Raw genomic sequence first — 21,465 nt, forward strand, 5'->3', positions numbered from 1 at the left:
AGAAGTCATCTGTATATTTTTTCCTTCCTCCTGTTATTGCAACAGTTTGCACTTTTGAAAACAAATTATATTCACATTTGGATACATTGATGTGAGGTGCGGGAGAGAGAGCTGTTAAATAAAATGAATTTCTTAACATGAGAACATCTTTCTATGCATTTGCTTACATGATAACTTGCAATGTATTTTCATGGAGGACAGTTTTTTAAAAATACTAATTTCTAACATAAATTTCTGTTTTTCTAAAATATATGCCAACCATGTTTTCAGTTGGAAGCAAGAATTGGATAAGACTTCTGAGGAGTCTGCACAATCCCTAATGGCTCCCAGATCTGCCAAGGAGACCTTCAGGATAAACCCAAATGTAGCAGCAAATTTGTGAGTTTCTTTTCTTTTTACTTAGAGAAAAAAGGGGAATGTGATATTTCCTTATAGGTCTCCAAAATATGTCCCATTTTTAGAGTGAATTATAAATGAAAACTAAAACTTAAGACAATTTAGGTTTGGCTTAGAGTTTTTCCAAGAACCTAATAATAAATCACAAGAAATGCTGGTAAATTATCAATGAAAAGTCTGCTCAGCATATAAGAGCCACAGCAGAAGACAAAGTGCTGCCATGTACTAATGCTACAGCATAAAGATAAGCAAAGGTGAAGAGAGAGAAAGAGAGAGAGAGAGAGAATGATGAGATGGTTGTGACTAGCAGTAAAACAAAAGAATTTGAAAAAGAGAAAAGTAGAAAAAATTATACTCTACCTACATGCCATGACCCCAACGTTGTGTCCATTTATAATTGAGGCCAAACTGAAATAATGGAATTTCTTCTCTGTCCCCAATGGGTGGGCACTATTATATCTTGAAACCTATTTTATTTCCAGCCAAATTTCTGGTTCAGTACCCATGAAGGCCAGCTTTCTCTATTCTACTTCCTGGCCAAGGACTATACCTTGAACTACTTGTTCAATTGGGTCTCAAATCCATACCACAGATGCCAGGAAAGGTCAACATAAGTTTATCTTCATAGTTTTTAAAACAATAAAAATAATCGTATGATTATCTGAAAGAACATCATTAACTATTTCAGTAGGTTATGAATGTATCAGGATAAAAATATATTTTAACTGCTTTATAAAATCAAATGATTTCAGTATAGTATGAACTATACACCATGTATTTTTAGCACTTGAGAGTCCCACAGGAAAATAAATCAAGATCCCAGAATGCCAGAGGAGATATCTGCAGGCATTTCAAACTGAAGTATGCCAGTTAGTCACTACAATTCTAAACACCAAGTCTGAAATTACTTAATTATATCAAATGCCCATCAGTCTCTTGAAATAATTAACATAATTTTAAAGTTAACAATGAGTTTTTGTATCTGTAGCTTCTGAATGACTAAAACTATAAGAGAATATTAAAGAATGTTATTTAAAACTAATCTGCAAAAAAATAAGGTTTATAAATAAATCTTAACCGGGAATATTTAGAAAGGATAATATTACATACCAAGTTAAAATAACACTAGGAAACATTTTTTAAAGGCAATCCTTTTTTGATGACCTATTTCTATTCAGTGTTACACATATCAACTATATACTATATATATATACATACCTGTATACATATATATACACACATAAATACATACCTGTATACATATATATATACATACATATATATATAAGTTCCTATTTCCTGAAGTATGAAATACAAAAAATTGCTAATATTTTCATATTTTCTGACAGAAGCAAAAAAATTGACACTCGTATGGATATAATTAGTCAGAAAAGAAGATCTTAAAGTCTGTATAAAGAATTGATTATTCTTTATGTGGGAGATAATCGTAATTATTCCTAGATGTGTTATTTATGATTCACCTCGCTGGACACTCTCTTTCCTCCACTAAAAATTCTTATAGCATCACTTTTTAAAATAAATCAGAAATCACTCAAGAAAACATTTTCTCTGAAGTAGAAAAAATCTCTTTGTAGAAAGATCTTACTATTTTATGGTATTCTGGTCTTCGGTGTACAGGGCGAGACATAGTGCTTGATAGATGAAGAATATGATCTTCAATTTCTCTTCTTTTGCCTGTTTCTTAGAGGTATATCAGTCCACGTCTTTTTGTTTTGTTTTTGTAAGCTCTTCCTCGCTTTGAGAGAGGAATGCTGCTTCTGCACTCTACTGCTTTTGCTCTTTGCTGAGCTGCAGAGGGAAAAAAACCATGAACAACAGGATTGTCTTATAGCCACGTAACTTGCCATGGATCAAATAACTGCTTTATTTGTAAGGATGAATTGTAATCTAGAGCCATAAAAGCTGATAATGTGAAGTCAGACCTGAAGCACTGAGACACAAAAACTTCTTTAGCCCAAGGGAGTTCAAGAGTGGTGTTTTGTTCTCATGCCAAGACATTGTTTTAAAATCACAAACAGAAACCTTCGCAATCCAAGATAGATCTGAATGTTAGCATTATTCAGTCTTGGATTGATTGTTGTAAGAATTAGAGAGACAAGATCAGCAATCTGTAGGTAATAAATCCTGAGTTCAAACCTGATCCCTTAACTACACCAATGGTTATCACACTGTCCCCAAAACCATAGATCCCTATCTTGTGTGATTACAGTATTCAAATATATCTGGTAACCTTTTTTGCTTTTCATTAGCAGCAATCAACAACATTAAGGAGTGATAGAATGGGCAATATTTTCTTACAAAACTGTTGTTCAAAATGGGTGCTCTACAGTATAATAATGTATAATGATTCTGGTAGAGAAAGTAAGCCCTTAGCTTTCTTTTGAGAGTTCCAGAGACGTTAGCTATTGAAGGCTGTCTTTATTTATGCAGAAATACTTAAAGTTCAAATAAAAAATCCTTTCACCTTGACAACTGCAGCGTGCAGAGGAGGATCAAAATATTTCTAGAAATAGAAGTGGAAAACTCAGTTTAGGGAAGTAATTTTCTACTATTTATAGTTCGAGTCCATTAGTCCTATTTGTTCTGGCAAATTCTTGCTATAAAGTGACAGACTCAAGAATACTTTGAAGAAAAGTGTGGTGTAGTTGAAAGAACCTAGGAGGATTTGGAAGGCTCAGTTGCAGCCCTACCATTTACTGGCTGTGTGGCATTGGGCAAGCCATTTTATTGCTCTATGGCTCAGTTTCCACGTTTGCAAAATGGCAACAATATCACCCACCTCACAGAATAATTGTGAGAACCAAAGTGACGAGGTGTGCTGTAAAACACATTAAAATGCACTATATAAAAACTAGTTACTATAGGTTATTCTTGTGGTTGGATAAATTGAATGGAATTCTACAATACCTAAGGTATTTCCATCACTGCATATGTTCTATGACACTATGATCTCAGGAAAATTAATTTCACTTGGTTGTGGGGTATGGGGTGGAGAGTTTTTCAGTAGCAAATAATAACGACTTATATGTATATCAAATTTACAGTTTACAACGTGGTTTTCATTCTCTTTGTCTCATTTTAATTCAAATACAATCTGTGAAATAGTACTGTAATCATGGCCGTTTTACAGGATAAGAATCTAAAAGTACAGAGGTTGAGAAATGTATTCAAGGTTATCTGGATGTTGGCAACAAGAAGGGATTTGGACTAAATTTGGTGGTTCCAAATCAAATTTATTTTGTACTGCAACACTCTAATTATGTTAGAGCAAACTATTTTAGAGGAAGACTCACAAAGCTTACTAAGGTACAGTGACAGCATGTCGCTGGGTCAATCTGTGGGCAATCCTGAGTTCTGAGTAAGATACCCCAGAGAATAACATAGAAAGGGCCTGTGTGCTTGCTGCGAGGTGATGGCGGTACTGGAATTAATCTCACTAAACTCTAATGGCTGTGGTATGCTCACATTAGGGCCATTGGGAGAATTCAGGATGTCATTGGGTGTATTAGAAAAAGCCGGCTTTTACTTCAGACTGACATAGCTCCCCTCTGCTCCATGACCTTCCAGTCAAGACACAGAGCTTAAGGAAGGAACAGAACCCCTGCCAGGTGCTACTGCACAAAGCACAACCTGCACGACCACGACTGTACTCACCATCGCAGGGACACTGGTTTGCTGATTTTCAGACTATGAAACCTACTAGTCTTCAGCAGTTCTTAGGATGCAAGTGAGCCCTGTGTTCCCGACTCCTTTTTTAATGTAAAAGTACTCCTCCCTTAAATAGAAGAAAGCACAGAGATGATGTTTCAAGCAGGTACATGATCTACAATGTCTGCCCTGGTAGCCAACTAGGAAAGAATTATTTCAAGATAATGCATAAGCAAAGTTTTTCCTGTTTTACTAAGAGTTCTTTAGGCTTGTTAGGACTAAATTTGGAACTGGGGTTAGGAGAAAGACACATTCTTCAGTCTGGTAAAACTGCACTGTAGTCAACCAACCCAAGTAAGTGGTGAATTGAGCTATGCCCCTATGCTGGTCCTTTGGGAATACGTGGGCAGCAGAGTAGACACTCGGCAAGGTGCTAATAGAGGATGATATCCACTGATCTGTGGGTTGTATGATCACCCGCAAACTATCAGAGAAGGCAAAGGTCTGAATGTCCCTAAAATTTGTGTGTTTAAACTTAATGCCCATTGTGGTAGTTTTAAGAGTTAGGGCCTTTGGGGAAATGATTAGGTCATGAGGGTTCTGCTCTCATGAATGAATTAGCACCTTATAAAAGGGCTGGAAGGAAATAGCTTAGACTTTTGTTGCTCTTCTGCTATGGGAGGATATAGCAACAAGGTGCCATCTTGGAAGCAGAGAAGAGCCCTTGCCAGAAAACAATGCCAGCACCATGATCTTGTACTTCCCAACCTCCAGAACTGTAAGAAATAAATGTCTGGTGTTTATACTAATCTGAAGTATTATAGTATCACAAAAGAACTAAGAAAATTGATTACTCATAAATGTGATAATTCACAGTCATTAACAAGCACTGCAGATGAAGTGATTAGTTCTTTCAACAGTAAGCAATAGTAAAACTTGGGAATTTATCATCTACAAACTCCTTTACAGCAAGAATTTTACAATCCAATAATGTCTTCTAATCAATCTATGCTCCATCCTTTCCTACATAATTCCCTGAAAGAACGGTCTACAATTTCCTTCCCCACTTCCTCACTCCCCATATACAGATGCTTCTCAATTTGTGATAGGGTTATATCCCAACAAACCATTCAGAAGTCAGAATGCATTGAATATACCTCACATACCGAGCAGCATAGCTTAAGCTAGCCTACCTTAACATGCTCAGAACACTTACATTAGCCTACGGTTGAGCAAAATCATCTAACAGAAAGCCTATTTCATAATAAAGTATTGAATATCTCATGTAATTTATTGAATACTGCACTGACAATAAAAAACAGAATGGTTGTGTGCATGTTTAATGTAGGGTTTCTCCTGAATGTGTATTGCCTTCACACAATTGTAAGGTGGGGACCATCTGTACTTTAATTAAGTTCATTTTTAAATATAAAATTTTAAACATAAGGAGGCCGGGCATGGTGGTTCACATCTGTAATGCCATCACTTTGGGAGACTGAGGCCGGTGGATCACCTGAGGTCAGGAGTTTGAGACCACCCTGGCCAACATGGTGAAACCCCATCTCTACTAAAAATACAAAAAAATTAGCCAGGTGTGGTGGAGGGTACCTGTAATCCTAGCTACTTGGGAGGCTGAGGCAAAAGAATCGCTTGAACCTGGGAGGTGGAGGTTGCGGTGAGCCGAGATGGTGCCACTGCACTCCATCCTGGGTGACACAGTGAGACTCCGTCTCAAAATGTATATATATGTAAAAAATAAAAACAAAATTATAAGCCTAAGGAAAGATGCGGCATTTACTATCAAGCTTTACTGAACATGTCACTATATACCCTGCAGGCTTTGCTTTTTTAAATTTTTGTGTTGATACATGATATTTATGAGGTACATGGATAGAATATACAATGATCAAGTTAGGGCATTTAGGGTATCCATCATCTTGAGTATTTATCATTTCTATGTGTTGAGAACATTTCAAGACCTCTTTTCTAGCTGTTTTGAAATGTAAATACATTATATATTATTTATATATATAAAACTCTCAGACAAAACTTGCTAAGCTTGTTCTTTGTATATTTTATATATTTTCTGATATTTACTTGATTGATTCATTTCCGATAAAAGTATATTAAAAATATCTCTCCAGCCAGATGTGGTGGCTCACAACTGTAACCCCAGCACTTTGGGAGGCCGAGGTGGGTGGACCACCTGAGGTCGAGAGTTTAAGACCAGCCTGGCTAACATGGTGAAACCCTGTTTCTACTAAAAATACAAAAAAATTAGCTGGGCATGGTGGTGCATGCCTGTAATCCCAGCTACTCGGGAGGCTGAGGCAGGAGAATCGCTTGAACCCAGTAGGCAGAGGTTGCAGTGAGCCAAGATCATGCCATTGCACTCCAGCCTGGATGACAAGAGTGAAACTCCATCTCAAATATATATATATATATATTTCCATATATATATATATTTCCATATATATATATTTCCATATATATATATTTCCATATATATATATTTCCATATATATATATTTCCATATATATATTTCCATATATATATATTTCCATATATATGTACACATACACATATATACACACACACACATATCCATAATTATAAGAATTTTCTTTATAATTTGATCAGTTATTGCTTTATATACTTCAAAGTTATGCAATCACAGACATACAAGTTGACAATTGCCAAAATTATTCCTTGTGACACTTTTTAGTTAAGTTTTGCCTTCTATTAATATTGTTGTTCCCATTGATATGTATTTCAGTACCTTTATTTTTAAGCATTGTGTGTGGTATAGTTTTGAGAGTGTCACTTGTAAGCAGCATGACTCTATTTTTCAGTGACTTTGTAGGTAAGTTTAATCTAGCTCTGGAATAGTGGTTAAAAGCATGTGTCAGACCACCTGAGTCCCAATCCTGGCACTTCCGTTCATCTGTGTGTGATGGGCGGAAGTGCCAGGGTAATTTTCCTGGGTAATCTCTCCACACCTTAGTCTTCTCATCTATAAAAACTTTGAGGATAATATTAGTATCTCATCATAGGGTTATTGTAGGAACTAAATAACATAAAGTTCTTAGAGCAGTGCCTAGTGTCAGTAATTGTTAGCTGTTGAAAAAAATTTTTTGTTGTGATTATTGATGTATTTAGTCCCATTTCTACCATTATTTCCTGTTTTCTCTTTACCATCCTCTTTCCCTTGTTTACTCTCTCCTTTCCTGTCAATATTCTCTTTGTATTTCCTCTTTTTTGAATGATCTATGCGTTGGATTTCTATTCTTTTAATGATTACACTTATACCCCTGAAGCCACCAAATAAATCAATGTAATTAACATTTCCATCATCCCTGTCCTAGTTATGTTTTCTCAGATTTTGTATTTGTCTATTTGGCATCCATTAATTACAAGGTCAAATAATGGCCAAGTTGCTTACATCTCCCCTGTGATCAGAGCCCATACTCTGAACCACTTCCTTATCTAATTCTCATATACCAAGCCAATATTTACCCTCCCCTAAATAAACTATGGCCAGGTCATGGGCACGTAGGGCTAGCCTCTGTGCCCCAAAGCCAATCAGAATTGTTTAAGCTAGCCAACCCTAAGTGTTTTCCCTGCCCTGCCTTGCCTTTTCCACAGAGTGCCCAATAAAGGCTCTAGCTAGGCTTTCCCTGCCTCCTTCTGTCCCCTGACCAAACATGATGCACCCCCGTGACCTTATGTGGCAATAAATTATTTAAATGGCATTGGCCTCTTTGTGTTGTCATTCAGTCACCTCTCTAAATTAAAGTTCCGCGGCACAAGTTCATATAACCCTAGAATTACAAAGGGATATTTCTCATATTCCTTTGTAATCCCTCTCCTTATCCCTACTTCCAGACTTCCTAGGCAAGCACTGGTCTGTTTTCTGTCGGTATAGATTAATTTACATTTCCTAGAATTTTACATTAAAAGAATCATACATTATGTACTCCTTTTCCTGAATTATTTCATCCAGAAAATTATTTCTGAATTCATTCAAGTTATTGTATTAATATATATTAGGTTGGTGCAAATGTAATTGTGGTTTTTGCTATTACTTCAATTGTTTTATCCTTTTTTTTGCTGAGTAGTATTCCATTGTATGAATGTATAATACTTTGTTGATTCATTCCTTTGTTGATGAACATTTGGGTTGTTTCCAGCTTTGGGCTATTCTAAATAGGGTTGCTATGGACGTTCATGTGCAAGTTTTCATGTGGCTATGTGCTTTCATTTCTCCTGTGTAAGTAACTAGGAGACACATGCTTATGTTATATGGCAGATGTATGGCTACCTTTTAAATAAAATAACAACTTTCCAAAGTGGTTACTCCATTTCACATTCCCACCATCAGTGTATGAGAATTTCAGTTGCTCTGCCTCCTTGCCAACATTTGGTATGGCTAGTCTTTATTTTAGACATTTTAGTAGATATGTAGTGACATCTTATTATAATAATATATTGCCTTAGTTGTATCTTTTGAAATAAAAATTAGTTATTTCTGAATTGAATGGACTTTTAAAAGATTATACTTGTGCCCATCATTATTTTTTGCTCCTGTGTCTTTCCTTGGGGCTCATTTTCCTTTTTGCTGTAATATATCCTTTAGTAATCCTCCTAATGAGGTTCTGTGGATGGAAAATTCCCTTAGCCTTGATGTGTCTTTATTTTGCTCTATCTTGAATGATAGTTTGGCTGGTACTAAGCACTCTGAAGATAATGTCTTCTGGTCTTTATTGTTATTGATGAGAAGTCTGCTGTCAGTCATTGCCATTCTTTTGTAGATTATCTGTTTTTTTCTTTCTGGTAGTTTAAAAGAATATCTCTTTATTTTTTTACATTCTGCAGTTTTATTCTGTGTTTAGTTGTGCATTTATTTTTCTTTATATTCCTCAGAATTACCAACATTCTTCAGATATAAGAACTATTCTTTGATTCTGCAAAGTTCTCAGTTATTTCTTCTTCAAATATTGCCTGTCTATTCCTTCCTTTTTTCTTCCAGAACTCCTACTAGACAGATTGTGTAGTTGCTTAACTGTTTTCAAAAATAATTATTTTATTTCCTTGTCTGTACTGCATTTTGGGTGAATTTCTCAGTACTACATTTCCTTTCATATTTAACCATGTCCAGTTAAAAGTTTATTTGAGAAGAGAAAATGTATATCATATTCACTTTTTATAAACCCAGTCAAGCCTAGTTCAGTGCCCTTTATATAGAAATTCTATAATAAATATTCACTGGTTAAATACACACAGAAAACATCTTACTTTTTGTTTATAGATATATCACTTTATTAAAAACCAAATATCGGCCGGGCGAGGTGTCTCACACCTGTAATCCCAGCGTTTTGGGAGGCTGAGGAGGGCGGATCACAAGGTCAGGAGATAGAGACCATCCTGGCTTACACGCTGAAACCCCGTCTCTACTAAAAATACAAAAAATTAGCCAGGCGTGGTGGCAGGCACCTGTAGTCCCAGCTACTCGGGAGGCTGAGGCAGGAGAATGGCGTGAACCCGGGAGGCGGAGCTTGCAGTGAGCTGAGATTGCGCCACTGCACTCCAGCCTGGGCGACAGAGCAAGACTCCGCCTCAAAAAAAAAAAAAATCACATTTTCATACAACAAAAAGATACATATAAACAAATCTGCAACTTAAATTTTCAAGCAGCATATAGCAATATTCTGTCAATGCAAGCAGATTTAAAATTTTTATGCAAAGTTAGAATATTTTGTTGTGATTTGGCTTTAGGGGCATCTAGCCTTGTTCTTTCCTTTGGGAAATCTTTTGAGCTCTTCTAGCAGAACCCTTAGGAACATTCTAGCCAGCCCTAAATTTCGGATTGGTCTAGTATTTAATAATGTCCATTATTCATTTTATTATAACTTTATGGTGACGAGATTCTAATCTAGTACAAGGTTAAGAATGTCTCTGTTTTGCTTTCAATGCTCTATTTGCTGGTGCTCAGCATTTTGTGTCATACAAAGCAGCATATAGAAAGATGGAGGCAGTCTGCTTTCTAAGCAAGCCACCCTCCTTTTATTATAGTAAAAAAAAGAAATTCCCCCCTTCACTCATACCTAAAGGAACTCTCCCTCAATTTCTTTCAGCTGTAATCAATCTGAGCTCAGGGTTTTCAAAGTACACAAGGAAAGATGCTAGAATCCTTTAAACATGTAAGGATATTGGATCACTTGACACAACCAGTTAAACCAGTAAGATCCCATAAAATGGTTATAGCTGGTGGAGTCTAATGATCAGAAAGGGCCACAAGCTGATTTGTGTAAGAGCTTCCCAAGATGTGCCCAACTCTCAACGGTATTGTGTCTTCTCTGCAGAGAAATGGAATATTTATCAATTCTTTAATTGCAGCCTTGACTATTGGTGGGCAACAACTCTTCTCCTCTTCCACATTCAGCTGTCCTTGTCAGGTTGGAAAAAATTTCTATTATGGTTCTGCTTTTCTTGTCATTCCTGCCTTGATCCTTCTCATTGCTGGCTTTGCTCTGAGAAGCCAAATGTGGACAATTACTGGTGAATACTGCTGCAGCTGTGCCCCTCCATACAGGAGAATCAGCCCCCTAGAGTGCAAGCTGGCTTGCCTTAGGTTCTTCAGCATCACTGGGAGGGCAGTTATTGCTCCTTTAACCTGGCTGGCGGTGACCCTGCTGACAGGCACGTACTATGAATGTGCAGCAAGTGAATTTGCATCTGTGGACCATTACCCAGTGTTTGATAACGTCAGTGCCAGCAAACGAGAAGAGATCCTAGCTGGGTTTCCATGTTGCAGATCAGCTCCTTCTGACGTGATCCTAGTAAGAGATGAAATAGCTCTTCTGCACAGATACCAGTCACAGGTAAGTTTTTAGAATTTTTTTTTCCCTCTGCTATGTTATCCTATAGAACTACGGTCAATGGAAACATTTCAGATTCCTACTGCTTCTCATATTCTCTGATTATAGAACACAATACTAGATGCTGTTCATCAAAGTGAGTTCTACTGAGCAAATATATATAGTTAGGATGTTGGGCTTTGGAGTCAGCAGAACTGAGTTTTAGTCTTGCTTTGCCACTTATTAACCTGCAAAACCTTGAGTAAAATGGGGATATTAATGGCACCTACCACATGGGGCTGCTGTGAGGAATAAATTACCAATATATCTGGAGTGCTTAATATGATTTCTAGAATCTATATTAAGAACAATAGATTTTAGATATTATTATGAATATTATTATTGTTATATTTGTAAATCCCATTCTCTGTATATATATATATATTCTTAAATATGCATTCTTGTATATTACTATCTCATCTAAACTTATAAGAAGCTTAATTATGATGAAAAATAACTCCAGTTGTGATTCTAAATTTGGTGTCTATGGATAGGTTTATGTCAGAAAGTGAGGTGGGGTGGGAAGAAAGCCTGAACCTTACTACGTTTATAGGTTAAATTTTAAAAGTGCTATTGTGCATTTTGTCAGTAGAAAGAGTGACACTGCTGTCATCAATTTCGCCAAGGGATTTGAGGAAAAAACACATTTTGGAATCACCATCATATAGTAAAAACATGGCTTTTTAAAACTACTTATTGCAAAGGCATGCATATTTTTTGACTGGTAACCTTAGAGTTATTACATTTCAGAAATGCTAAAGTTATTTAGTTGGGAAAAGCTACTATCAAGACACAGAATATCAAGTTATTGCAATAAGGCCCAGTTTTTACAAAGTTAGAAATACCATTAGATACGCTCTGTCTTAACTTTTTTAATACTAGCCCTAATGCTCAGACGAGCTATGTAAAAATATGTGAAAATTCAAAAAAAAAATAGAAAAATTATAACTTAAAATAATTCTCTTGCTTAAGAAAAGCTAAAATCTAATACACATTGGTAAGATTTTCTTAAAGTCAAAACAAAATGTGTTATTAAACGCATACACAGATTTCTGTGAAAAAACAGCTTTACAGTTCTGAGTACCTTTGCCAGTAGACTATTTGGTTTTGTGACAACAAAACTTACATTTATTGATGTACTTATCACATACTGTATAAATATTTCATATCTTAATTCTAGTCCTGATAATATTGAGAGACTGATATTACTACCCTATTTTACGGATAAGTAAATCAAAGCTCAAAAAGTTTATGTAACTTGTATAACTCAGGGCTAATAAACTGGATCAAGATCTCCCAAGATCATGCTATTTCCATTTCACTAGGCCATCTTCTGTGACTGTCTCAATCACATTTCAGGAATATACATTATTTTTCAGTTAGATTTTTGTGAGTTGACCACAAAATCGCCTTGAATTCAAATCTCTTCTTTGCCCATGCCCCATTCTAAAATATCTTCCTGACATTAACTTCACTCCATTTCAATCTACCTTCTAGATATATGCCAAAAATATCTTTCTAAGTGCAAATTGAATGATGAGATCCCTTCCCTACTGCGTATAAAGCCCTTCAGTGATTTTCTACTAGGCTAAGAACAAACCCACTTTCTTGGCATAACACACAAGGCTTCAACATCTGGCCCTTGACCACTTTTACATGACTCCTATGAGCATGTGAGTCCAAATGTCTTGAGGTTCTGCCAACTATTCATGCTATTTTTCTTGACCTTCTTAGAACTCTCTTTACCTTCTTGCATTTGGTGAACTTCTTTTTAATAATTTAGGCTCTTGCATTATCTCCTCTGGGAAGTATTCCCTGATACTCCTTTCCCTTAAGTGAGTTCATTCCATTGTGCTTCCTCGGGTGCTCTGATTACTCATATCAAAAATTATCCCATTGTACCATATTTCTTGGCTTGCTCATTTGTCCCGTTTTAGGCTTAAATATTATAGAGAAAATGAATGCATCTTTAATTATTCACATCTGAGTTCCCCATAACCAAGCACATGTGTTACACATGGGGGAAGGTCAACCTGGATGACAATAAATCATCAGTAAATGATCGTTTATAGGTTAATGGGCATCTGGGATGGCTTTTCCTCTGCCATGCTGGCCCCTGTTTAGTTAAATGGTAATAAATATCACTTTGTAGGTTTTAGCCTCCATAGAGTACAACTATCCCACTGTGCACACACTGGAAACTTCAGACCTGTTGGTAAATCACAAGATGCAGAAGAGGCCTTCACTACCCAAACTGTGGCTGCATACTGCTAGCGTCCCTAAATATGTGGAACTTACCTCTCTCACTTTACATAAGAAGTGCAAAATATTGAAAACAGTAAAATGAAAGAAAAAAAAAGGATTCTAAGAATAGAAAACAGTCATTTGAGTCAATCTTTAAAAGCCAACACTAGTCTCAAAAACTAGTTCATTTTCCTTTTAAAGTATGTTTCAAAGACACATTATGAAACTGGTCAGCAAATGATTATTTGAGGACAAGGGAAATGAAAAGGAAAACAATATGGTACTACATGGCACAGTGACTATGCTATTTATTTATTTTTAATCTTTTTTTTTTTTTTTTTGAGATGGAGTCTCTCTCTGTCACCTGAGCATTTTTATGGCATGATCTGGCTTCAGCACAACTTCTGCCTCCTGGGTTCAAGAAGTTCTCATGCCTCAGCCTCCTGAGTAGCTGGAATTACAGGCATGTGCCACCATGCCCGACTAATTTTTGTGTTTTTAGTAGAGATAGGGTTTCACCATGTTGGTCAGGCTGTTCTCAAACTCCTGGCCTCAAGTGATCCACCTGCCCGACCTCTCAAAGTACTAAGATTACAAGTATGAGCCACCACACCCAGCCAACTATGCTATTTATAATACATTTAGAAACATGAGTCTGTTCACTGACTTGCTTTTTAGCTGCAAAAGATAAGAGGAAAGAGCAATTCAGGAAGAAAAATCAATGAACACCTGTTGGTACATCATTGAAGATGCTTTAGAAGGTTACTATTATTATGTATCATATCATTTTCATCACCATCATTATCAAATACTTATTAAACACCCAAAGAATGCATAGGCCTGTAACTGATAGTTGAGAAGTGAGGTTGAACTAAAAGCAAAGAAAGGTATGTATCATACGTAAGGTTAATTGGTGGGTTATAGCATCTGTCACTTCAAGGACAGTACTTAGAATCCATTCCAAGTTAACTGGTCAAATTTCTTTGTAACTCAAAAAACAAGTTGAAATGGCTGGGCCTATGCCCTCCATCAGACCTATTTCCAAATCATATCATTAGCACGTTGTTGATATACTAAAGATGGGAAAAGCAAATTTTATGCCCATATTTTAGTTCTTAGGTTTGTAGGAATCCCTCCTCCCATGGCTGTTGCTTGAATATTTGATGTATTGATATTTTCTGTTTTTCTTTTTAATAATGATGTGAAGATGCTGGGTTGGATTTTGATCACCTTGGCAACCATTGCTGTCTTAGTCTCCTGCTGTGTGGCAAGGTGCTGCTCTCCCTTCACCTCTCTGCAACATTGCTACTGGACCAGCCACCTCCAGAATGAGAGAGAACTCTTTGAACAAGCAGCAGAGCAGCACTCTCGGCTCCTCATCATGCATCGCATAAAGAAGCTATTTGGCTTCATTCCCGGGAGTGAAGACATCAAACACATCCGTATTCCTTCTTGTCAGGACTGGAAAGATATTTCAGTACCCACTCTTTTATGCATGGGTGATGACTTGCGAGGTCACTATAGCTTCCTTGGAAATAGGGTGGATGAGGATAATGAGGAAGACAGATCAAGAGGTATTGAATTAAAACCTTGATTACAGCACCTTTCACGAATCAGGTTGCTTAGCAGATACTTGGCTTTTATGATCAGGGCGTTTCAATGTAATCTCTTCATCTTTTTCTTTCTCTCTGATATTTGTTTATGTAAGTCCATCTCAAATATTATTTCTAAAATCAATTTATTAGATAATTGTGCCAATCTCTCATTTTGAAATTTTGCCAATGGTCTGGTAATGCCTAGAGTGGAATGTGAAGTCACACGGAAATTTGCATCTTAGTTCTGTTACTTAGTAGCTGTGTGAAAATTAATATTTCTGAGTGCTATTTTGTCATCTGCACATTGTAGCTACCTCCTAGACCTATTATGAGAATTAAACATGATAATACAAAGTGTTTAGCACAGTGTCTTTCACAAAAATAGATGCTAATAAATGTTACTTTCTCTCTTTCTGTTTTGCATTCCATGTCTTCTATCACTATTTTCCCTGCCTCTATTTTCTGGTTTTATCAGTTTCTACCTTTATATAATATCCAGAACTTTTCACAGCCTCCCCCTCTTTCTTCAGACATAAATATCCGACCTTTTGAGAAGCAGGACAGAAACCCCTTTCTAATCCGGTAACATGTGAGGGAGAAGCCCATGCCGGAAGGCCTTGAGTTATCGTACTATAACCTGGGGACAATGATATATTATTGTATCATTATTAGTATCCTGTTACTTGTAGCACCTCCATACTAGAAGCATTTTTATGGTCACTACATATAAAGTTTCTTCTAGAAATCTTCTCCACTGTGCTCTACTCCAGAGATACCATTTGTACCTTTTCATTACCAAATTGCACCTTTGCACTCAAAATCCATTTGTGAAACCAAAACTGCAGTCTGTACTTGTATATACATTATCTGTAACTACAAAAGAGTATAATTCCTGCCTGACGTTGCTCTGCCTGGCTTTACTAAATGCAGCCTACAGTATCTGGACAATTTTCTAATTTATCTAGATTATTTCTGTGACATATAGTGACTCGTGCCTGATTTTTGCTACGTTCACTGAAGCAACTTGCTCATTAGCAAAAATAAGCTATCTGAGGGCATTCTATTTATTTCCTTAGTCAAAATAATGCTTACTGGACAGTGGACCAACTGCCAATAGTCAATCCAATTTTCAAGACTCACTTTCAAGGAGACCAAGGAACTTGATTATACTATCTAAAATGCAGTCAATTACTTGGTAATCTACTTTTACACAGTTATGGAAGGTTTTATTTTGTATAAAGTTCTGGGTCCTTGAACTTAATAGGAAGAAGAAGAAAATGAATTTTTAAGAAATCAAAATGTTTTCAGGTTTCGTTTTATCCTCCAGTAAGAGACTGCATATTGTAGTTCTTTGCTGGGACAGGAGAACTGTCCTGCCCTCACCATTACTCATCTGTCATTTGACCTTGGACAAATCAGTCCATCTCTCTGGAACCTGGATTTTTTTCATCTATACAATAAAAGGGATGGTAATATTTTACCTCTTGGAAGAAAAGAACTGAACTAAATAACTGCTTAAGGTCTCTTTTACATCAAGTATGATTTTTATGTTTATGTTTATATATATATATACAGGTCAATATGCATACATTTTTCTGAAATGGTAGTAGACCCACGTTGCTTCTCTTGGAAGGAAAATGTCCCCAACTCTGAATCTGAGCTTTCTCTGAAGACATTTACTGGCATTCCACTTTTAAAAGAATGTTAATGTACTGACCTTTTTCAAGTCATCAAGGAAAGCCATTCCAGTTTGTCTACTAACTCTACACTCAGCACTGATATGGCATTACATGAAGGATGTTAAAAATACAAATAGAAGTATGTTGTGGAAGGCAACTAGGGTTCTAGTTTCACGCTGATACAAATGAGCCGTGTAAATATGGAATGTTACATCTATTTTGTTCCCTAAGTTCTGCTCCAGTTCTAAAATTCTGTTTCTATATACCTGATAATTTTTTATATTCCTCTGTATTGGAACATACTAGTTAAATGAACACTTTCAACCATGCTCAGAATTAGTTTATTAGTTGTCAGGAACTATACCACAGTAAAGACTCTTCAATAAGACTTTTGGTTAACAACAAAATCAAAGAATATTTGAAGTTATAGCATTACATCATCAGAAAGAAGATTAATAGTTGTTTATACCCTAATACCAGGAAACTATTTCCACTAGCTTCTGAAGCCCTTTCTACATCAAACTCTTTTAGTGTATGATGTAAAAATTTTATATTTTGAGCCAGTTAATCATGATCTTCCCCTATAACTTTCTGGCAAAGGATTCTAAGTATTCGTTGGCTCTTCTACATGGCTTCAGAGTGATTTATAGCATCTATATGAACACTTAAAAGGTAGTACACACCCCTGGGATTTCATCTTACAGTATATTATCTATCTCAGATCAAATAAATTGAATTTTTAGTATTTTTTGGGGGGGCTATGGTCCATAGCATTTTTTTGTTTCACAGCAAGTTAAATGAAACTTTTTCATTAAGAACATGGTACTCCCTCCCTTTTATGCTTAATGGATTTATGTAATTATAAAACATATAATTAAAGTCAATTATGTGCTAATACTACTTTATATTTTGCTACCAAATGCTTTTGCCTACCACATCAAACCCTGGAGCTTGACATATATAAACCTGCTCCTTTCTTAATTTCATTAGCTCCTCCACGGTCCCATCATGACCTAAGTTGCCACCTTCCCAGGAGACAAATACACACCAATGTGTAGATGTGTTTTACTCAGCTTTCTTTATGTTTTTCAAAGCTGAATTGTAGAACCGCATTTATACTCTGTCCTTCTCTGTGTCTCTTTTCTCTGTTCTCAGTCTTCCACTCATTTTTTGTAGAAATTCTAATGCATGATTGTAATAAACAACAGTGAGATTTTGCTAGTTGTTTTCTTGCATTTGGTTTGTATCACAAAGGGAAATCACATTAATCCTATAAAAGTTTGAAGTATCATGGCCAACCAAAGATCTTCTGAATGCAAGACTAGCTAGGTATTTGCTATCTTGAAAACATAAGGTGTGGAGATATAACTTTAACTTCTAAATAGAGTTTATGGAAATTTAGTACCAGTCAATAAAGAATAGATACTGGCAGGCTGAGGAGCGTAGACTGCTACACAACTGGCTTCTTGAGCTGGGAGGCATAAATCCATAAATGTGACGTCTGGACTGAAGAGCAATAAATGGTATTTCCAGAGAGGCAAACTGTATTATTCCTGACCTGATTATTTTTCTGCAGTAACAACCAAGTATGATTAAGCTTCTGTAATTTCAGTATACCAGAACTTCAGAAACAAAACAAAACGCATGAATTTCAAGTATGGTTTCCTCTGCTGCCACCCAGTGGTCAAAACAGGTGTCTGCACCCATCTGTGGTGACAGTAGTAGCAGTAAAAATAGTATGTAGTGCTCAATGTATGCCAGTTACTTTTAACAAATTATCCTAGTTACACCTTTGGACACGTGACAAATAGTCACCCATTAGAAAGTAACTTGCTGAAATGACATTAAATAACATTAATTCTTTATTAATTCATTGAGTAACTGAGATACAGAGAAGTAATTGAGATACAGAGAAATCAAGCAATGTGCCAAGGGTCACGTAATGGTTGAAGCCAGAATCCAGCCCTGGATCCTGCACTCTGCAGCACTGTGCTGGAATACAGCAATGAGGTACGTTATCAACCTTCCAAGGCCTTGTAGGTGTTAGGAGGATATTCCTAATACTTCTGTCAATTAATAGCTGAAACATCCTGGGCTCTGACCGTGTGTTGCCTTATCACATAAGTTGCTCTCTTTCCACCTACATCATACCTGCACACATCAGGGCCCACTTTCAAGGCACTATGCTTCTTAGCAAAGTGACCTGTCCACCCTCACTGGGGCATAACATCGGACCTGAGCTCCCCAACAGCCAGCGCACTGATTCTATTAGCCACAGACTAACCACAAACCTGCTCTGGAGTATCAGGTGTTCTCTTTCGCATGCATGGCATGGGCATGACACTACTGTAATCTGTCCATTTATTTTCAGTAGGCCATAGTTATGAAGTGTCAAAACAGGGATCAGGAAAACACCATCTCCTATCATTTATGTTGTCTTGCACAAGCCAACCTCTCTGGGACTTCAATTTTCCCCTCCACAAGAAAGGAGAGGGTGGTTAAATTGCAAAGGTGGTTGATTAAACCATTTTGAATCACAGACCCCTTTGACGAGCCATTCTGGAGAAGCTCTTTTGAGGACATATCCAGGGCATACACATAGACACCAGCTCACATACCTCAGAGTTCTCAATACTGTGGTAGGCTAAATAATGGCTCCCTGAGGATGTCCATACCCTTGTCCCTGGAACCTGTGAATGTGACTCAATATGGCAAAAGAGACTTTGCAGATAGATCAAGGTAAGGATTTTGAGATGTGAAGATATAGTCCTGGATTATCTAGGTGGGCCCAATGTAATCACAAGGGTGCTTATAAAAGGACTGCAGGAGGAATCCGAGTCAGAGAGAAGGCAAAGTGACAACAGAAAAGGAGTGTCAAAAAATGTCAGAGTTATGCAGCCTGAGAAAGACTCCATCAGCCATTGCTGGCTTTGAAGATAAGGGGGTCATGAGCTAAAGAATGTGGGCAGTCCCTAGAAACTGGAAAAAGCCAGGTAATGGACTCTCTCCAAGAGCCTCCAGAAGGAACACAGCTCTGCTGACACTTTGCTTTTAGCCTACTCAGATCTGTGTCTGACCTGTGCCAGAAGAGTAGTAACTACATACTGTTCTTTTAGTTACAGAATTATAAAATAATACATTTGCAGTGTTTTAAACCACTAAATTTGTGGTAATTTGTTACAGTGGCAATAGGAAGCTAATATACAAGCCAATACACTTCAGGAGCTTATGAGCCCACAAGCCTGTTGAATGAGACTCCCTGGATTAAGACCTCTAGGTCATTTCTAACACAAGCATCCTGATTCTATGTGTGCTGACACTCTGCCTTGGGCAAAACTGTTGCTCCTGGAAAACAAATATATCTATAATATAATATTTTATGAATAAAATTCAGTGTGCTCTAATATTTTAAAGTGTGCTAAAGTGCAGAAAGAGCTGAATATAAACTTTATATGCATTTATGGATGTTTTACCTTAAGCTGCAAATAAACATTTAAATATATTTTTCTTCTGTAGTTGCCAGTTAGTGGCATCAACAGAACTATTTACTATAAATTATTTCATCATGTAGACATATGCTGGCATTTGAAATGTGAGGAAGCAAATGCGAAAGCACAATCAATCAATCAATCAATCAATCAATCTCTGGATCTACATGGTGTTTCATTGATTGCACAAATTTCATAAGTCGATAATAGGTGGCCTATTATTGATAAGTTTATGCCCGCCATCATTCTTTCATGTTGAAATAACTTGAATTTGGAAAAGCTGCCTACAAAATAAGCATCTGTAGTCCAATGATGATTTAATAGATCCTATGCCGTCCTGTGAGACAGGTTTATATTTCATGGGGAAGATAATGCAAAAAGCAAAATTCATCCAAGTTATTACTGGCAGAGCTAGAATAATAATTTAATATGCGATTCAGTACTGCGCGCCATCAGGGAGCCTGATGTTTTGAGCTCCTTCTGGGAAATTGTCTGGGGCTCACTGGCATGGGGTGCCCTGAGCCAGACCAGACTGCGGGGACCCGTTTCTTCCCTTCCCCACATCCCTACACTCTTCGACCCTCTTCCCACAGTGTGGCATGCCAGGGGTGTTCTAGCTGGAAGTGCCAGCTCCCACCTGCAGCCCCGGAGCCGGCGAGGTGGTGGCAGCAGCAGGTCCTTTCCTTGGTGTGCCGCTGCACTGGGCCCATGGTGGTCTCCACTGTGTGCCGCGAATCAGGTCGTCCTCTGGGGTGGTGTGTCTACTACCAGTGCTCTGATGGCTTTTGAGGGGCCTTACAGATTGCTGCCCCTTTCTGGCTTCAGATCAGTGTTGTGAATCTGTGCTCTCTTGGGTTGGTTAAGGACATTCCCTGCACTGGAACGGAACTGCTTGTCTGGCGCCACCCCTAGGACCTTCTCCCGTCTTCCCACTTGGTGGCCAAGTGTAGAAGGTGGGGTGCAGCGACATTAAAAGAGACATCGTTTTAGGAATGAAGTGATTATGGCCTAAGGCATTCAAGAAAAGACATAGTCAGAAGATGTGTGGTAAATTTAACTGACTGGAAAATAACCATTCCCATTTTCCTGCATACTTTGGGTAAAATTTCCATCTGTGGTCATCAATAAAGAACATTCTTTGAGAAAGACTTTGGAAGCCAGTATTCAGGAGCAGCAGGATGAATGACGCAGCTTAACAAGTAATGATGTGACTAGCATTACAAAAAAAGGTATTGGGATACTGCAGAGGCAAGAAGAACGATTTTGTTTTGCTAGAAATGACAATGAGCCACGGGATTGTGTGTAGCAGCACTGCTTTTTTTTTTTTCTTCTAAATCATGGTGAGAGATATGAAATTAGACAGCAGTGCATTTGACAATAAAGAACATGAAGAGATGGCTCTTCTTCCTGAATAGGAAGAGATGGTGCCTGGACACTATAGAGAATCTTCAGACAAACTGATTAAACAAAAAGAAA

The 21,465-nt window shown here is 37.2% G+C and overlaps 2 protein-coding genes across 3 annotated transcripts in view; one reads left to right on the top strand and one right to left on the bottom strand.

Moving 5' to 3' along the window:
• Positions 1 to 2,214, bottom strand: part of TRAPPC3L (trafficking protein particle complex subunit 3L) — a 51,021-nt gene extending 48,807 nt beyond the window's left edge. Inside the window, exon 1 of the mRNA XM_032165560.1 lies at positions 2,003 to 2,214. Within this exon, the coding sequence (XP_032021451.1) occupies positions 2,003 to 2,044 (42 nt within the window). The 5' untranslated portion in view covers positions 2,045 to 2,214. The remainder of the gene's footprint in view (positions 1 to 2,002) is intronic.
• CALHM4 (calcium homeostasis modulator family member 4) lies at positions 320 to 17,722 on the top strand. 2 transcript variants are annotated; one of them, XM_032165513.2, is made up of 3 exons: positions 320 to 378; positions 10,881 to 10,947; positions 14,435 to 17,722. In XM_032165513.2, the coding sequence occupies exons 1-3, from the start codon at positions 320 to 322 to the stop codon at positions 14,819 to 14,821; spliced, it is 513 nt and encodes a 170-aa protein (XP_032021404.1). In that variant the 3' UTR covers positions 14,822 to 17,722. The 2 variants fall into 2 exon arrangements, with proteins under 2 accessions (XP_032021404.1, XP_032021398.1); XM_032165507.2 differs by lacking the exon at positions 320 to 378 and having other exon boundaries at positions 10,390 to 10,947.
• The last annotated feature ends 3,743 nt before the right edge of the window (positions 17,723 to 21,465 follow it).

Source organism: Hylobates moloch, unplaced genomic scaffold (genome assembly GCF_009828535.3).
Source record: "Hylobates moloch isolate HMO894 unplaced genomic scaffold, HMol_V3 SCAFFOLD_2, whole genome shotgun sequence".
In the NCBI taxonomy this organism is placed as follows: domain Eukaryota; kingdom Metazoa; phylum Chordata; class Mammalia; order Primates; family Hylobatidae; genus Hylobates; species Hylobates moloch.

Excerpts from the sequence above, each read along its gene's own strand:
- CALHM4 (XM_032165507.2), top strand. The coding sequence starts at position 10,390 with ATGTGCCCAACTCTCAACGGTATTGTGTCTTCTCTGCAGAGAAATGGA. Across the intron at positions 10,948-14,434 it reads TGCACAGATACCAGTCACAG|ATGCTGGGTTGGATTTTGAT; the intron begins GTAAGTTTTTAG and ends AATGATGTGAAG.